Here is a 13,716-nt window from a genome sequence, read left to right as displayed (position 1 = left end):
ATATAATTGCCAACGTCACGAAAACCTACAGGGTCACACACAAAGGACGGATTGATGAGAGATAGAGTAACTAAGGAATACCGTAAGGTACGGTGCCCTTAAGTGGATTATAGAACATCGTAAGGTACGATGTACTTGAGTAGAATACGAAATATGGTAAGGTACCATGGGCTTAAGTGATTTTGGGCATAATATAAGATATGGGCCAAAATACACTTAAGTGGGCTTTTAGCTTGAAGCCCACACAAGTGGTTCTATAAATAGAACCCTTGTGCAGAAGCACAAATAGCGGTTGCATTCTTTTCGTTTTCTCTCTCTCTCTCTCTCTCTCTCTCTCTCTTACTCAAAGCCTTCATTCGTACCAGCTAGCACTGAGATTGAAGGAAACCGTTCGTGTGGACTGAGTAGAGACGTTGTCATCGTTCAACGTTCGTGATCGTTTAGTGGATCTGCATCAAAGGGTTTGATCGTCACAAGAGATCTGCATCAAAGGGTTTTGATCGTCAGAAGAGATCTTCACCAAAGGTTTCAACCGTCATAAGAGGTAAATATTCTATCACTGATCGTGACCATTCGTAAGGATCTCTAAAGGAGAAATTTTTAATTTCCGCTGCGCTTTGGGTCGCAATTCTCCTTCAAAAACAGTAAACCTAGCAGTGTTATCAACCAAGGTGTCAATATGTGGGAGAGGGAAATCGTCCTTCGGACTAGCTTTATTCAAATCCCTATAGTCCACCCACATTCTGACCTTGCCATCCTTTTTAGGTACTGGCACAATGTTAGCTACCCATTGAGGGTACTTTGCAACTGCAAGGAAGCCAGCATCAAACTGTCTTTTGACCTCTTCTCGAATCTTCAAAGCCATGTCTGGTCTTGTTCTTCGGAGTTTTTGTTTTACTGGTGGACAATCTGGTCGGAGTGATAATTTGTGAACAACAATATTTGTGTCTAAACCGGGCATATCTTGATATGACCATGCAAACACATCCACATATTCTTGTAAAAGCTTGACCAATCTTTCTTTGATGTCTACCCCAAGTGTTGCACCAATCTTGACCTCTTTCTTTGCTTCCTCGGTGCCAAGGTTGATTGTGTCTACCTGCTCTTGATATGGTTGGATATCTGTGTACTCGTACTCAATCAATCTTGCCAGTTCGTCGGGAACATCACAATCTTCCTCACCCTCTTCTTCAGCTTGGTAGATTGGTGAATCAAAGTTAAGAGTGAAAGTAGAGTCATTGGATTCAACATGGTTTTCTTTTATTCTGCATGTTTAAATCATTTGGTTTTTATTAAAAGTAAAAAAAAATAAAGGAATGCAAGAGGAAAATGATTTTCATTTTAATGGTTTTGAAAGATTGCCATTTTTCTTTAAAAGTGAAAGAGAAAAAAGAAGTAAATGAACAAACAGGAATTTAACAAAACGCCTTCATTGATATAATCCTGGAAATGCAAAGGTGGCCCTACAAAATAGTCCAATAGCTTTGGGCATAGCTATGGAATTTTGAAAACACCAAAGAAAAACAATAAATTACTTTGACAAAGGAAACATCTCAGTGATTTCAATTGCCTTCCAATTGTTCAAAGCCACATCAGATTGGTACACCAGGTTGCTCAAATATTCATCTTCAAGATATTCATCAATAGCATTAACTTGATATCCAGTGCTGACGAACACTTCTTGGATAGTCTTCGGACGTCCTTCGATGGAGGTTAATGCTTCCTTCTTGACATTGGTTGGTTTGTAACCCAACCCATAACGGTTTAGCTTTAGTTTGACATCAATAACATCTCCCCAACCTTTGGGACTTCCTTCCTCAATGGTTGATCTTGCTTTCTTCCATGATTCAAAAGATGGAATACCCTTCTCCTTTGGTTCTTCGACTTCCATAAGGACAACGTTGGCTATTTCAAGAGCTTGGAAAGAAGTTTCCAAAACATCCTCATCAGCCTCAATGTAACTGAACGAAGAGAGGTGGCTTACCATAAGATCTTCCTCACCAGACACAATCACCAACTTATCACCAATAACAAATTTCATTTTTTGGTGCAAGGTGGAAGTCACGGCCCCAGCGGCATGAATCCACGGTCTTCCAAGCAAACAACTATAATTTGGGTTGATGTCCATAACCTGAAAAGTAATTTCAAATACATGTGGACCAATTAATATTGGAAGCTTCACCGCCCCTATGACAGTCCTCCTCAATCCATCGAATGCCTTGACAATTAATGCGCTTGGCCTCATCTCAGTCCCTTGATATGCCAACTTAGCGAGCGTCCTCTTAGGTAAAATATTCAGAGAGGAGTCAGTGTCCACAAGGACTCTTGCTAGGGTATCTTCTTGGCATTTCACAGATATGTGCAAAGCACAGTTATGGTCTTGGCCTTCCTTCGTCAAATCTTCTCTACTGAAGCTGAGATGGTTGCATGCTGTAATGTTGGCAATGACCCCATCAAATTGATCAATAGTAATGTCGTGAGTGACATGAGCCTGAGCTAACAATTTCTGTAAGGCACTCCTATGAGCTAGAGAACTCATGAGAAGAGACAAAATGGATATCTTTGAAAGAGTTTGATGCAGCTGATCAATAATCTTGTAATCACTCTTCTTGATAATCCTCAGAAATTCAGCGTCTTCATCTGTTGGGATCACCTCTTTGCCTTCGTCGGTAACAGTAGTGGTGGTTTCTTTTGGTGGAATTGGCGGAGCCAAGTTGAACTGAGGGGTATAAATGCGACCACTGCGAGTCATTCTACTTCCCACTACTATATCAGTGCTTGCAATATTTAGACCTTCTTTCTGACCTACTTTCTCAGACCTTTGGTTAACCACAGTTGTATCATACTTCCAAGGAACTACTTTAGTATTCTCAAAAGGAAAAGAGCTAGGCCTTTGGACAACCACTGGATTAGGCATATTGAAGATTGATTCAACTGATTCTGGGATGTTGAAAATTGGCTGAATAACAATAGAATCTAGAACGTTGAATATTGGCTCTGGAATGTTGAAGATTGGTGTTGTAGTACTTAACTCAGGTATATTGAAGATGGGTTTAATCACTGCTACCTCATTCTTTTTCATACGACCGCTTACTTGCAACACACCTTGGTTAATCAATTCTTGAATATCCTTTCGGACCATTTCACATCTTTAGGACCAATAGTACATTCTTCACAACTCTTATGGCAATTTTTCAATAAACCTGCCTCCACTAACTTTGCATGAAAATCTCTAAGCGGAGTCTTGATTTTGGTTGCATCCAGAATTAGACCTTCATCAGGCTCATCATCAATAGCATTTACAGACCCATGGGCAGGCAAAGGATTGTTTTTGACATTTGGACTGGTATCCCCAAATGAAAGAATCTTTTTCTCAATCAATTCCCTCACAATATGTTTTAAGGCATAACAACCTTCCAAATCATGCCCTGGGGCACCTTCATGGAACAGACAATGTGCATTGGGATTGTAATATGGTGGGAGAGGATCTGGTGGAGGTCCCAAAGGTCTCGAAACAACTAACCCTTTCTTCAACAATGACGGATATAATTCAGTGTAAGACATAGGAATCTGAGGAATAAGAGGTTTTCCACCTTGTCTTCTATTCTGAAATGGAGCATTTTGGCGCGGAGCTGGAGTATTTTGTTGATAAGCTGGAGCGTTGGGCGCTTGTTGATAAGTTGGAACGTTGGGTGTTGTTTGAAAGATCGGAACTTCTTGAGTCGACTGATGCACTGGGACTTGCTGATTGAAAGTTGGTGTAATAGCTGCTACATACGACTGTTGAGAAAATTGTGGTTGTTGAACATAATGTTGTTGAGCAAAATATTGTTGCTTTTTCCAAGGCTGATTCTTTCTTCTACTACCCATCACTGCATTTGTTTCTTCTTCCTTTTTTTATAGAAACTACTAGAGAATTTCTTGGTATTGTTGTTATTGTTGGAATTACTAGCTGCAATAATCATCTTGCCATTTTTTAAGCCAATTTCCACTTTGATACCCACGGCCACCAAGTCAGAAAAACTTGCAGTATCGCTTCCCACCATCCTTTCAAAAAATTCTGGTCGCACTGTGTCGACGAACCAATCTGCCAATTCTTTTTCTGTTAATGGAGGTTCCACTTGAGATGCAGTCTCTCTCTACCTTTGTGCATATTCTTTAAAGGATTCAGAATCCTTTTGGGACATGCTCAACAATTGCCTTCTATCGGGAGCTAGATCCATGTTGTACTTGTATTGTTTGATGAAAGCATCAGACAAATCTTGGAAACAACGGATGCGAGTCTGATCAAGGGTCAAGTACCATTTGGAAGAGGCACCTTTCAAACTGTCTTGGAAAAAGTGGATCATGAGTTTGTCATTGTCCATGTGAGCTGCCATCTTTCTATAATACATGATGAGATGACTTTTGGGACAAGTAGCTCCTTCATATTGATCAAGGTTGGGTGTCTTGAATTTTGCGGGGATCACCAATCCAGATACAAGGCACATTTCTCTGGCAGCAGCACCAAAGATCTGATCACCTTCCATTGCTCTTAGCCTTTTCTCAATGGTTTCAAAATTTTCTCTCAGCTTTTCATGTCTTTCATCACCTTCTTCAGACATATCAGGTATATCATACACTTGATGATGATCATCGAAGTACGGTTGAACTCGAGTGTGCATGGCAGTGGGTGCAAAAGTAGGAATCACTTGATTAACTTCAGTAGTTAATGGAACTGTGTGTTGAGTGGACTGTCCTTGAGGAGGAGGCACAAAACCAAAAGGAAGACCAAAGGGAGGCCAAGTTGCTGGAGTAGTAATTGTTGGCTGAGGAGTAATCACCGGATTGAAGATCTCAGAAACAATTGTGGGTTGAGTATCCATCTTTGCATGTATTATTTGCAACATCTCCATGATTTGACCTATATTCCCATGTAGATCTGTAAGCTCTTCATTGACTCTTTCCATCTCTTGCTCTTGCTCGGCCATTCTACGTCGGGCTTGAGCTCTGGTGTTGTACTGGTGTGAGGGTCTCAGTGTGGAAACTATTGGAGAAGAAATGACGGAGATGAGTTTTCATTTTGATAAAAAATGCAAGTGTGATGACATGTGCATGAATGCAATGAAAATGCAAAATTTTAAAAGTTTCAAGGAACTTAAGAGATAATTGCAAACATCAAAAGGCAAATAAAATTGACCAAAAGAAAATCATTTCATTAATCAAAGGGAGGAGTTCTAAACAAAGCTAAATAAAAGCTAAGTAAAGTCTTAAGGAGATTCCCTTAGTAGCCTTAAGTTGAGTTTCTTAATTTGTTCTTCCATCTCAGCCTTCTCGAGCACAAGCTTGTCCACGATCAACTTCCGAGGAGTATTTGATTGAACGCCATAGGGAAATAAATCCTCTTGCACCTTCCTCGTCTTGTTGGAGAGCTCTTCTTCATTCTTCATCTTCAACTGCCTTTGAAGTTCTTCATCCTCATTTTTGATGATTTGATACTTGTTCTTCCAAGCGTCCCTTTCTCGATGCGCTTTGGTCAAAGAAATCTTCAACTTCTTTGCATCAGTCATGAAGATATAGGTAGGTTCTTTGTCAGCTAAAGGCAAAGGCTCTTGGCGAGGATAAGGCATTTTCAAGTTGATGGCCCTATCTTGCACCCATTTAAGATAAGGTTCTAAGGAGACACAGTTTGTCTTCCCTAAGACTTTCTTTTCTAACTTATGAACATGGCGCCAAGCGTGCACAATCTTCTCTTTGAGCGCTTTGCAATCTTCATATTCCTTAAAGAACAAACCCTCCAAGTGAATATTCTTTGGCTTATCTCTCATTGGATAATCGAGTTGACGCCGAGCTAGGATTGGGTTGTAACTGATGCCTCCTTTTGTACCAAGGAGAGGTACATTAGAAAATCCTCCACAACTATCAATGATACTAACTCCATCATAGTCACGACTATACCAAACAATATCTGAATGTGTGAGCGACATAATCTTCTGTGACCATAAAAGACCATCCTTAAGATCCCAAAAAGCATGAGACCTAGGCAAGTGAGAAATAAACCACTTGTACAACATAGGCACACAACATGTAATCATTCCTCCACTGTAAGAATTCCTCATATGAACAGAATGATAGGCATCAGCAACCAAAGTAGGAACTGGATTTCCTATTAAGAAGTTCTTGATGGCATCCATGGCAGCGAAGTCATCAAAACTAGGAAATAGGAACAATCCATAAATAAGTAGAGCAAAAACAGCCTCAAAAGCATCCACACTCCTCATTCTAGCAAAATACTGAGCTTTGTTCATTAGAAACTTAGCTGTCAAACCAAGCATTTTTCCTTTTGTGGTCATGTGATCCCTGATCTCTGAGATTTTCAAGTGAGTAGCCTTTGCAATGTCTTGATCTTTGGGATCTTCCTCTGTCATACGGTGAACTGACTTTATGTGTTTTGCTTTGGAAAGCAAATGTCGCGGATAGCAAGAGTCGCCACCGACTTTTCTTTTATCCAATAAGGACAGGTGGAAAAGAACAGGAAAGACCTTAATTAGATTTTGGGTTCGGGAGGTACATTATACAAAGGGAAGGTGTTAGCACCCTTTGTATCCATGGTTATCCATGGGCTCTTAATTGCTTGATCACTTATGTTTATCTGGAAAAAAGTGTTTGTGAATTGTTAAAAAAATGTTTTGAAAAAAAGAGTTTAACTTTGTAATGATTCTTGTACGAATGTATACAAAGTACTTATCTCATTTAATTTTGAAAGCGGTTTAGAAAAATATAACTTGGCAATGATTCTAGTACGAATGTATACCAAGTGGCGATTTTCTAGTAATTGCAAAGTGTGAGGTATGAAAAATGTTTTAGGTTGTGAGCCAGCAATTAAGAGTTATACCTACCCAAGGTCTTTATGGGCATTTCCTATCCTTATGAGGGTAAAACTGTCCTTACTATTGAGAAGTAAGTAGTTTCCTCCTTTGGATGTAAAAGGGACATCGTAGGGTCATCGATTGGTCATTGAGGGCAACATTTGTAAGGATACCTTAGCATTCGAAGGGACGATCATCATTTAACCGTAGGCTACACCGAAGGGTCATCGAGGGACAAAATCATATATTCGAAGGCAACATCCGAGGGACTATGATTTATTTTATAGGGACATGATGATTTAATCGAAAGGTATTTGCTAAGTGTATCCCCACGTTCGCGGGACATGACCGTAATACCATAATACCGTAAGGCAACAAAGAGAGGTCCAAGATCACATGTTCAAAGGCAATATTTTATAATCAATTAGGTAATTAGGATGAATCTCCACATTAAAATCAATTAAGTAATTAGGACGAATCTCCACATTAAAATCAATTAAATAATTAGGACGAATCTCCACATTAAAATCAATTAAGTAATTAGGATGAATCTCCACAAGGGTATCCCACAAATAAAGTGGAATACCTAGCAAGCTACCTTTTCCGGGAGTATGTGAACCCTTACAAAATTCAGCAAACAGGTCAGAATACCAAATCAGGGTGCAATCGAGAATTACACCACAAAAGAAATCACAACAGTAATAGGGTCAGATGAACAATGCATGGCTATGATAAAACATGTCAGATGAGCAACAATCAGAACAGAAAAGTCAGCGACTGTCACGTTCGCTCCTGCCTCGCCTAGCGAAGGCTTCGCGAATACTCGCTACATGCTCGCTTAGCGATGTGCTAGCGAGCGGCTGCGGATTCTGGTTTTGATAACAGTACAATTTCAGCAAGCTTCACACCCTATGGCATCCATTACAGAGATTACATGGTTAAACATTCAAGATATTCATGCATACTTAAATTCACATGCAAAACTTAAGATATTTTTATAAATTCAATCATAATGCCATATGCAAATTAAGAACATAAAGCGGTAAGAGTAATGCAAACCTGTTTGCAATTGAATTGCAACCTTGAATTGGCAAGTCGGGTTGAGTTGGGCGGAGGTAACCTTGATGCAGATGAGTTTCCTTCAGGGCTTCTTTTAGGGTTGCTCCGAATTCTCTGGGTTAGCCTCCAGGGTTTGTTGTGCCTTCTCTTTCTCTCTGTTTTTCGTCCCCTTTTCCTGACTGAAGTGCTGGTATTTATAATGCTTTTTTGTGACCTAATGGGCTCAGAATGAAGCCCAGAATTTTCTGGTATTCGCAAGCTTCGCTAGGCGAGTGGTGCAGCGAAGGGTTCACTAGGCGAAGGAATTGCTCGCCTAGCGAGCAAGCCAGTTTAGGCCATTTTCTGGATTTAGCCATCTGTGTGCTGGGTCTTTGTTCTTTTAAGGTCAATGCCTTGAAAAATAAGTTGGGGTGCCTTAAAAATGCCATGTAATATTAACGGGCAAATTTTGGGTTATGACAGCTGCCCCTGTTCAATATTCTTGAACCGAGAGAGTTAGAATGGTATGTACGTCATTCGTGGTCTGGAGGTGGAAGATTATTGAACACTTAAAATGCCCCAAAAATTTGCACTTGTCAATTAGTCTTGATTGAGATGGGCTCAGAGCTTCCATCCAGAAGGTTTGATGATGAGAGCTTCAGAGTGCGTCGTACATTAGACGATATCTGAAGACATGGGTGTCACACCGGGTCGTACGCTAGACCGTATAGTGAGTCATCCATTAGGCTGTCGACTTCGCTGGGGAGTCAGAGTGTGTCATGCGCTGCTGGGGATAAAGGATCAGAATGGATCATACGCCAGATCGTATATGAATAGCAGAATGAGTTGTCCATTAGGCGGGCGACTTCACTAGGGATGAATGATCAGAATGGATCGTACACTAGATCGTATCTGAGTTGCAGAATGAGTCGTCCATCAGGCTATACCTGAGAATGAAAGGGGAGTCGTACGCTAGACCACGTTTCAGAATGTACCGCACGCTAGGTAGTATCTGAGGAATAAAGATCAGAAGGGATCATACGCTAGATCGTATCTGAGGGGATGAACCTCCAAATGGGTTGTACGCTAGACCGTTTTGGAACAGTTGGAGGAACCATACGTTAGGCTGAATCAGAATGAACCGTACGTTAGGCCATGTCTGACAATATTTGTATACATTGTATTTGCAATAAATGTCTGGGATGGGCTTAAAGATGCCACGCCATTAGGAGGATATCAGAGTGCTTGTCGGAATGGATGTTCATGTGGATTATATCTGAAAGACGTAAATGTAATCGATAAAGATGTCCGTCTGAATGGATCTTTATTTTGACCGTATCCAGAGGATAATTAACCTGAAAAATAAAGGTAACTTCATGCCATGTCATGATGCATGAGATGTCTTATGCTTCTAAGATAAATGCGAACAATGTATGCATGTGTATGCTGTGAAATGATGTAATGAATGAATTATGCGTCTGAAAAGTTCTTCCAGGGGAAAATAAATCCCAATATTCTGGTTGGAGATACTTGTATTGCTGACCCTTTCCTAGCTGGGGGTAAAGGATTTCTGTCTGATGGTGGAAATATCTAACAGAGCCTGGCTGGGGATGGAAGAGATGACCAATCTGTCTGGTGATGCCGACCTCTTCTGGGGAATAACTGGTTTTGCTGGGGAAAGGATTTGTAACCGGACTTATTGGAAAGCATGGTTAGACCTTCTCCTCGATCCTGAAGTCTTTTAGTAATCGCTATTGTTATTTTATGCATGTATTTTTGATAAACATCGATCATATTCAAATTGCATATATTAATTCAAACTAAATCAATGGACGTTTACGCAAACAAAACAGAGGAAGTAAAACAACAGCATTTTTTCGAAATAAAATTGTATTGATTTTGAAAGAAGGCCTATAAACAGGCAATTTGAGTACAAGGAGACAGAAATCCTAGTAAGAGGAAATTGTCAAGAAAACAAAGAGAAAGCTATGCAGAAAAAGTCCTATTGATCCTAATTCCACTACTGTCATTATGTCTTCAAGCCTCTCATCTCCTGCGGTCGGATAAAAGTGATTAGCTTGTTCAATCCTTTGAACTTGGGTGAAGCTGGCCGAGAACGGGACATAGTCATACGCTTTAATCCCCAATTTTTGCCTGGACCGCCTTTTCAGGTTTTCAGTCCACCAGGATACCCTTTTTTGCCCAAGCCGCCTTTTCAGGTTTTCGACTTGCCGGGTGTACATTTTTATATGTTTATCCCTAATTTTTGCCCGAACCTTTTTGGTTCGCCGGGATGCCCTTACTTTTGCCTAGATACATCGACCTAGCGGGTCTCTTTTATGCGTAGTATTTTTTAACTATGTCCACGTTCACAGGATGCGGGAAATCTTCGCCATCCATGGTAGCAAGCATCATGGCTCCACCAGAGAATACCTTCTTAACTACAAATGGCCCTTCGTATGTGGGAGTCCATTTGCCTCTGGGATCACCTTGTGGTAGAATGATACGCTTGATCACCAAGTCGCCAATTTGATACACCTGTCTCTTGACTTTTTTGTTAAATGCCTGGGTCATGCGTTTCTGATATATCTGCCCATGACAAACAGCCGCAAGTCTCTTCTCATCAATCAAATTTATCTGATCGAGTCGAGTCTGAATCCACTCATCTTCCTCTAAGCCCGCCTCTTTCATGATTCTTAGAGAGGGAATCTGAACTTCCACTGGTAAAACGGCTTCCATTCCGTAGACTAAAGCGAACGGAGTTGCCCCTGTCGAAGTGCGCACTGACGTGCGATAACCATGGAGAGCAAATGGTAACATCTCATGCCAGTCTTTATACGTTACTGTCATCTTTTGTATGATCTTTTTGATATTCTTATTAGCAGCCTCCACGGCGCCATTCATCTTTGGCCGGTAGGGAGAAGAGTTATGGTGTTTTATTTTGAACTGCGTGCAGAGTTCAGTAATCATCTTGTTGTTCAAATTAGTACCATTGTCAGTGATAATTCTTTCAGGGATGCCATACCGACAAATGAGGTTATTCTTGATGAACCGTGCCACCACATTCTTGGTAACAGAAGCAAATGAGGCCGCCTCTACCCACTTCGTAAAGTAGTCAATAGCAACAAGGATGAAACGATGTCCATTAGAAGCGGTAGGTTTAATCTCTCCAATCATATCAATGCCCCACATTGCAAAGGGCCAAGGGGATGTCAACACGTTTAATGGAGCAGGAGGCACATGTACTTTATCCGCATAGATCTGGCACTTGTGACAGGTTCTGGAGTGACGGTGGCAATCAGCTTCCATGGTAGACCAATAATATCCTGATCTCAGAATCTTCTTGGCCATCGTATGTCCACTAGAATGAGTCCCAAAAATACCGTCATGCATGTCTTCCATAATCTTTTTTGCTTCCTTTTTATCCACACAGCGAAGCAAAGTCGAATCATGGTTACGCTTGTATAATATTCCATTACTCAAAAAGAATTTAGCGGAGAACTTCCTCAGAAATTTTCTGTCATTGATGGATGCCCCTTCAGGGTATTCCTGAGTTTCTAAATATCTTTTTACTTCGTGGAACCAAGGTTTCTCCTCTACTCCCTCAGTATTGAGTTCATAACAATATGCTGGTTCATCTAATCGTTCAATGGTGATCATGGGAGCTTCGTCATCCCATCTGACTCTGAACATAGATGACATGGTAGCTAATGCGTCTGCCAACTGGTTCTCTTCTCGTGGAATATGTTCGAATGTAATCCCTTCGAAGTATGGGATTAACGTTAACACCCGCTCTCGATAAGGGATGGGATTCAGATGTTTAGTGTCCCATTCTCCTTTGATCTGACTGATTACTAATGTTGAGTCTCCGTACACACTCAAAAACTTGATTCTTAGGTCTATAGCAGCTCTGAGTCCCAAAATACATGCTTCATACTCAGCCATATTGTTGGTACAATCGAAACATAGTCTAGCAGTGAAAGGCGTATGGCAACCCTTGGGGGAAATGATAACAACACCAACTCCATTGCCCAATGCATTAGAAGATCCATCAAAAACCATAGTCCATCGGGATCCCAGTTCGGGTCCTTCATCCGGTCCAGGTTCTTCATAATCAGTGACAAGCATGACATCCTCATCTGGGAACTCAAAATTCATAGATTGGTAATCATCCACCGCTTGATGAGCCAAATGATCAGCTAGCACGCTTCCTTTGATTGCTTTCTGAGTAGTGTATTGGATATCATACTCTGTTAAAATCATCTGCCATCTTGTTATTCTTCCGGAGAGAGCAGGTTTCTCAAATATATATTTGATAGGATCCATCTTAGAAATCAATAAAGTGGTATGATTCAACATATACTGTCTTAGTCGGCGAGCAGCCCAGGCCAAAGCATAACAAGTTCTCTCGAGCAGTGAGTATCTTGTTTCACAGTCGGTGAACTTTTTGCTAAGGTAGTATATGGCGTGCTCTTTTCGACCAGACTCGTCATGCTGCCCCAACACGCACCCCATTGAATTTTCTAACACGGTCAAATACATGATTAGAGGTCTTCCTTCAACTGGTGGTATCAGAATTGGAGGTTCCTGGAGATACTTCTTGATTTTATCAAAAGCTTCTTGACATTCGTCATTCCATACCATCTCTTGATTTTTCCTCAGTAGTTTGAAGATGGGTTTGCAGGTAGCAGTCAAATGGGAGATAAATCGGGCAATGTAATTCAAACGTCCCAAGAAACCTCTGACTTCTTTATCTGTACGGGGGACTGGCATTTCTTGAATAGCTCTCACCTTATCCGGGTCAACCTCAATTCCTTTACCACTGACAATAAAGCCCAAGAGTTTACCGGATCTTACTCCAAAGGTGCATTTGTTCGGGTTCAATCTCAACTTGTATTTCTTCAACCTCTCAAACAGTTTGTATAAATGATCGAGATGTTCTTCTTCAGTATGAGATCTGGCTATCATGTCATCCACATATACCTCTATTTCGTGATGGATCATATCATGGAACAAAACCACCATGGCACGTTGGTAAGTTGCCCCGGCATTCTTTAGACCGAATGGCATTACTTTGTAACAGAAAGTGCCCCATTGCGTCACGAACGTAGTTTTCTCCATGTCCTCAGGTGCCATCTTAATCTGGTTATAACCTGAGAATCCATCCATGAATGAGAATACCTTGTGTTGAGCGGTGTTATCTACCAGAACATCAATGTGCGGGAGTGGAAAGTCGTCTTTGGGACTCGCTTTATTCAAATCTCTGTAATCTACACACATTCGCACCTTGCCATCCTTCTTTGGCACTGGTACCACATTAGCAACCCATTGAGGATAAGAAGTAACAGCCAGAAAACCTGCATCAAATTGTTTCATAACCTCGGCTTTGATTTTCTCAGACATTTCAGGACGCATGCGACGAACCTTTTGCTTAACAGGACGACAATCTTCCTTCATTGGCAGACGATGCACTACTATATCAGTATCCAGTCCTGGCATGTCTTCATAAGACCAAGCGAAAATCTCTAAATAGTCATGTAACATCTGAATCAATCTTCCTTTGACACTGTTCTCCAAGCCTGCTCCTATTTTGACTTCTTTCTTGTCTACCTCGGTACCCAGATTTACAATTTCAATTGATTCCTCATGCGGCTGTATAGTCTTTTCTTCTTGCAGTAATAGTCTGGTAAGTTCTCCAGGGACTTCACAATCCTCCTCACTTCCATCCTCGGCTTGGTAGATCGGATTTTCAAAGTCATAATGAATAGTAGTAGAACTATTATCAACAGGATCCAGAGTGGGTATGGATCTGCAATTTATTACGTGAGTG

The 13,716-nt window shown here is 40.9% G+C and overlaps 3 protein-coding genes across 3 annotated transcripts; all 3 read right to left on the bottom strand.

Annotated features, from left to right (window-relative positions):
- Positions 1–4,139: 4,139 nt before the first annotated feature.
- LOC127138105 (uncharacterized) lies at positions 4,140–4,970 on the bottom strand. The gene has a single exon (XM_051064504.1). It carries the CDS (start codon positions 4,968–4,970, stop codon positions 4,140–4,142), a length of 831 nt encoding a protein of 276 aa, XP_050920461.1.
- A 279-nt stretch (positions 4,971–5,249) lies between these two features.
- On the bottom strand, positions 5,250–6,407 carry LOC127138104 (uncharacterized). Its single transcript, XM_051064503.1, has one exon. The coding sequence runs from the start codon at positions 6,405–6,407 to the stop codon at positions 5,250–5,252; it is 1,158 nt and encodes a 385-aa protein (XP_050920460.1).
- A 3,522-nt stretch (positions 6,408–9,929) lies between these two features.
- LOC127076395 (uncharacterized) lies at positions 9,930–13,642 on the bottom strand. The gene is made up of 2 exons (XM_051018033.1): positions 10,106–13,642; positions 9,930–10,057 (listed from the first exon to the last, which is right to left on the bottom strand). The coding sequence occupies exon 1, from the start codon at positions 13,428–13,430 to the stop codon at positions 10,224–10,226; it is 3,207 nt and encodes a 1,068-aa protein (XP_050873990.1). The 5' UTR covers positions 13,431–13,642; the 3' UTR covers positions 9,930–10,057; positions 10,106–10,223.
- Between the last annotated feature and the right edge of the window lie 74 nt (positions 13,643–13,716).

Source organism: Lathyrus oleraceus, chromosome 4 (genome assembly GCF_024323335.1).
Source record: "Lathyrus oleraceus cultivar Zhongwan6 chromosome 4, CAAS_Psat_ZW6_1.0, whole genome shotgun sequence".
NCBI classification, from domain to species: Eukaryota; Viridiplantae; Streptophyta; class Magnoliopsida; order Fabales; family Fabaceae; genus Lathyrus; species Lathyrus oleraceus.
This window is presented reverse-complemented; position numbering and strand designations above follow the sequence as displayed.

Bases quoted from the DNA above. Each gene is read 5' to 3' on its own strand.
- LOC127138105 (XM_051064504.1), bottom strand. From the start codon at position 4,970: ATGGCCGAGCAAGAGCAAGAGATGGAAAGAGTCAATGAAGAGCTTACA.
- LOC127138104 (XM_051064503.1), bottom strand. From the start codon at position 6,407: ATGACAGAGGAAGATCCCAAAGATCAAGACATTGCAAAGGCTACTCAC.
- LOC127076395 (XM_051018033.1), bottom strand. From the start codon at position 13,430: ATGTTACATGACTATTTAGAGATTTTCGCTTGGTCTTATGAAGACATG.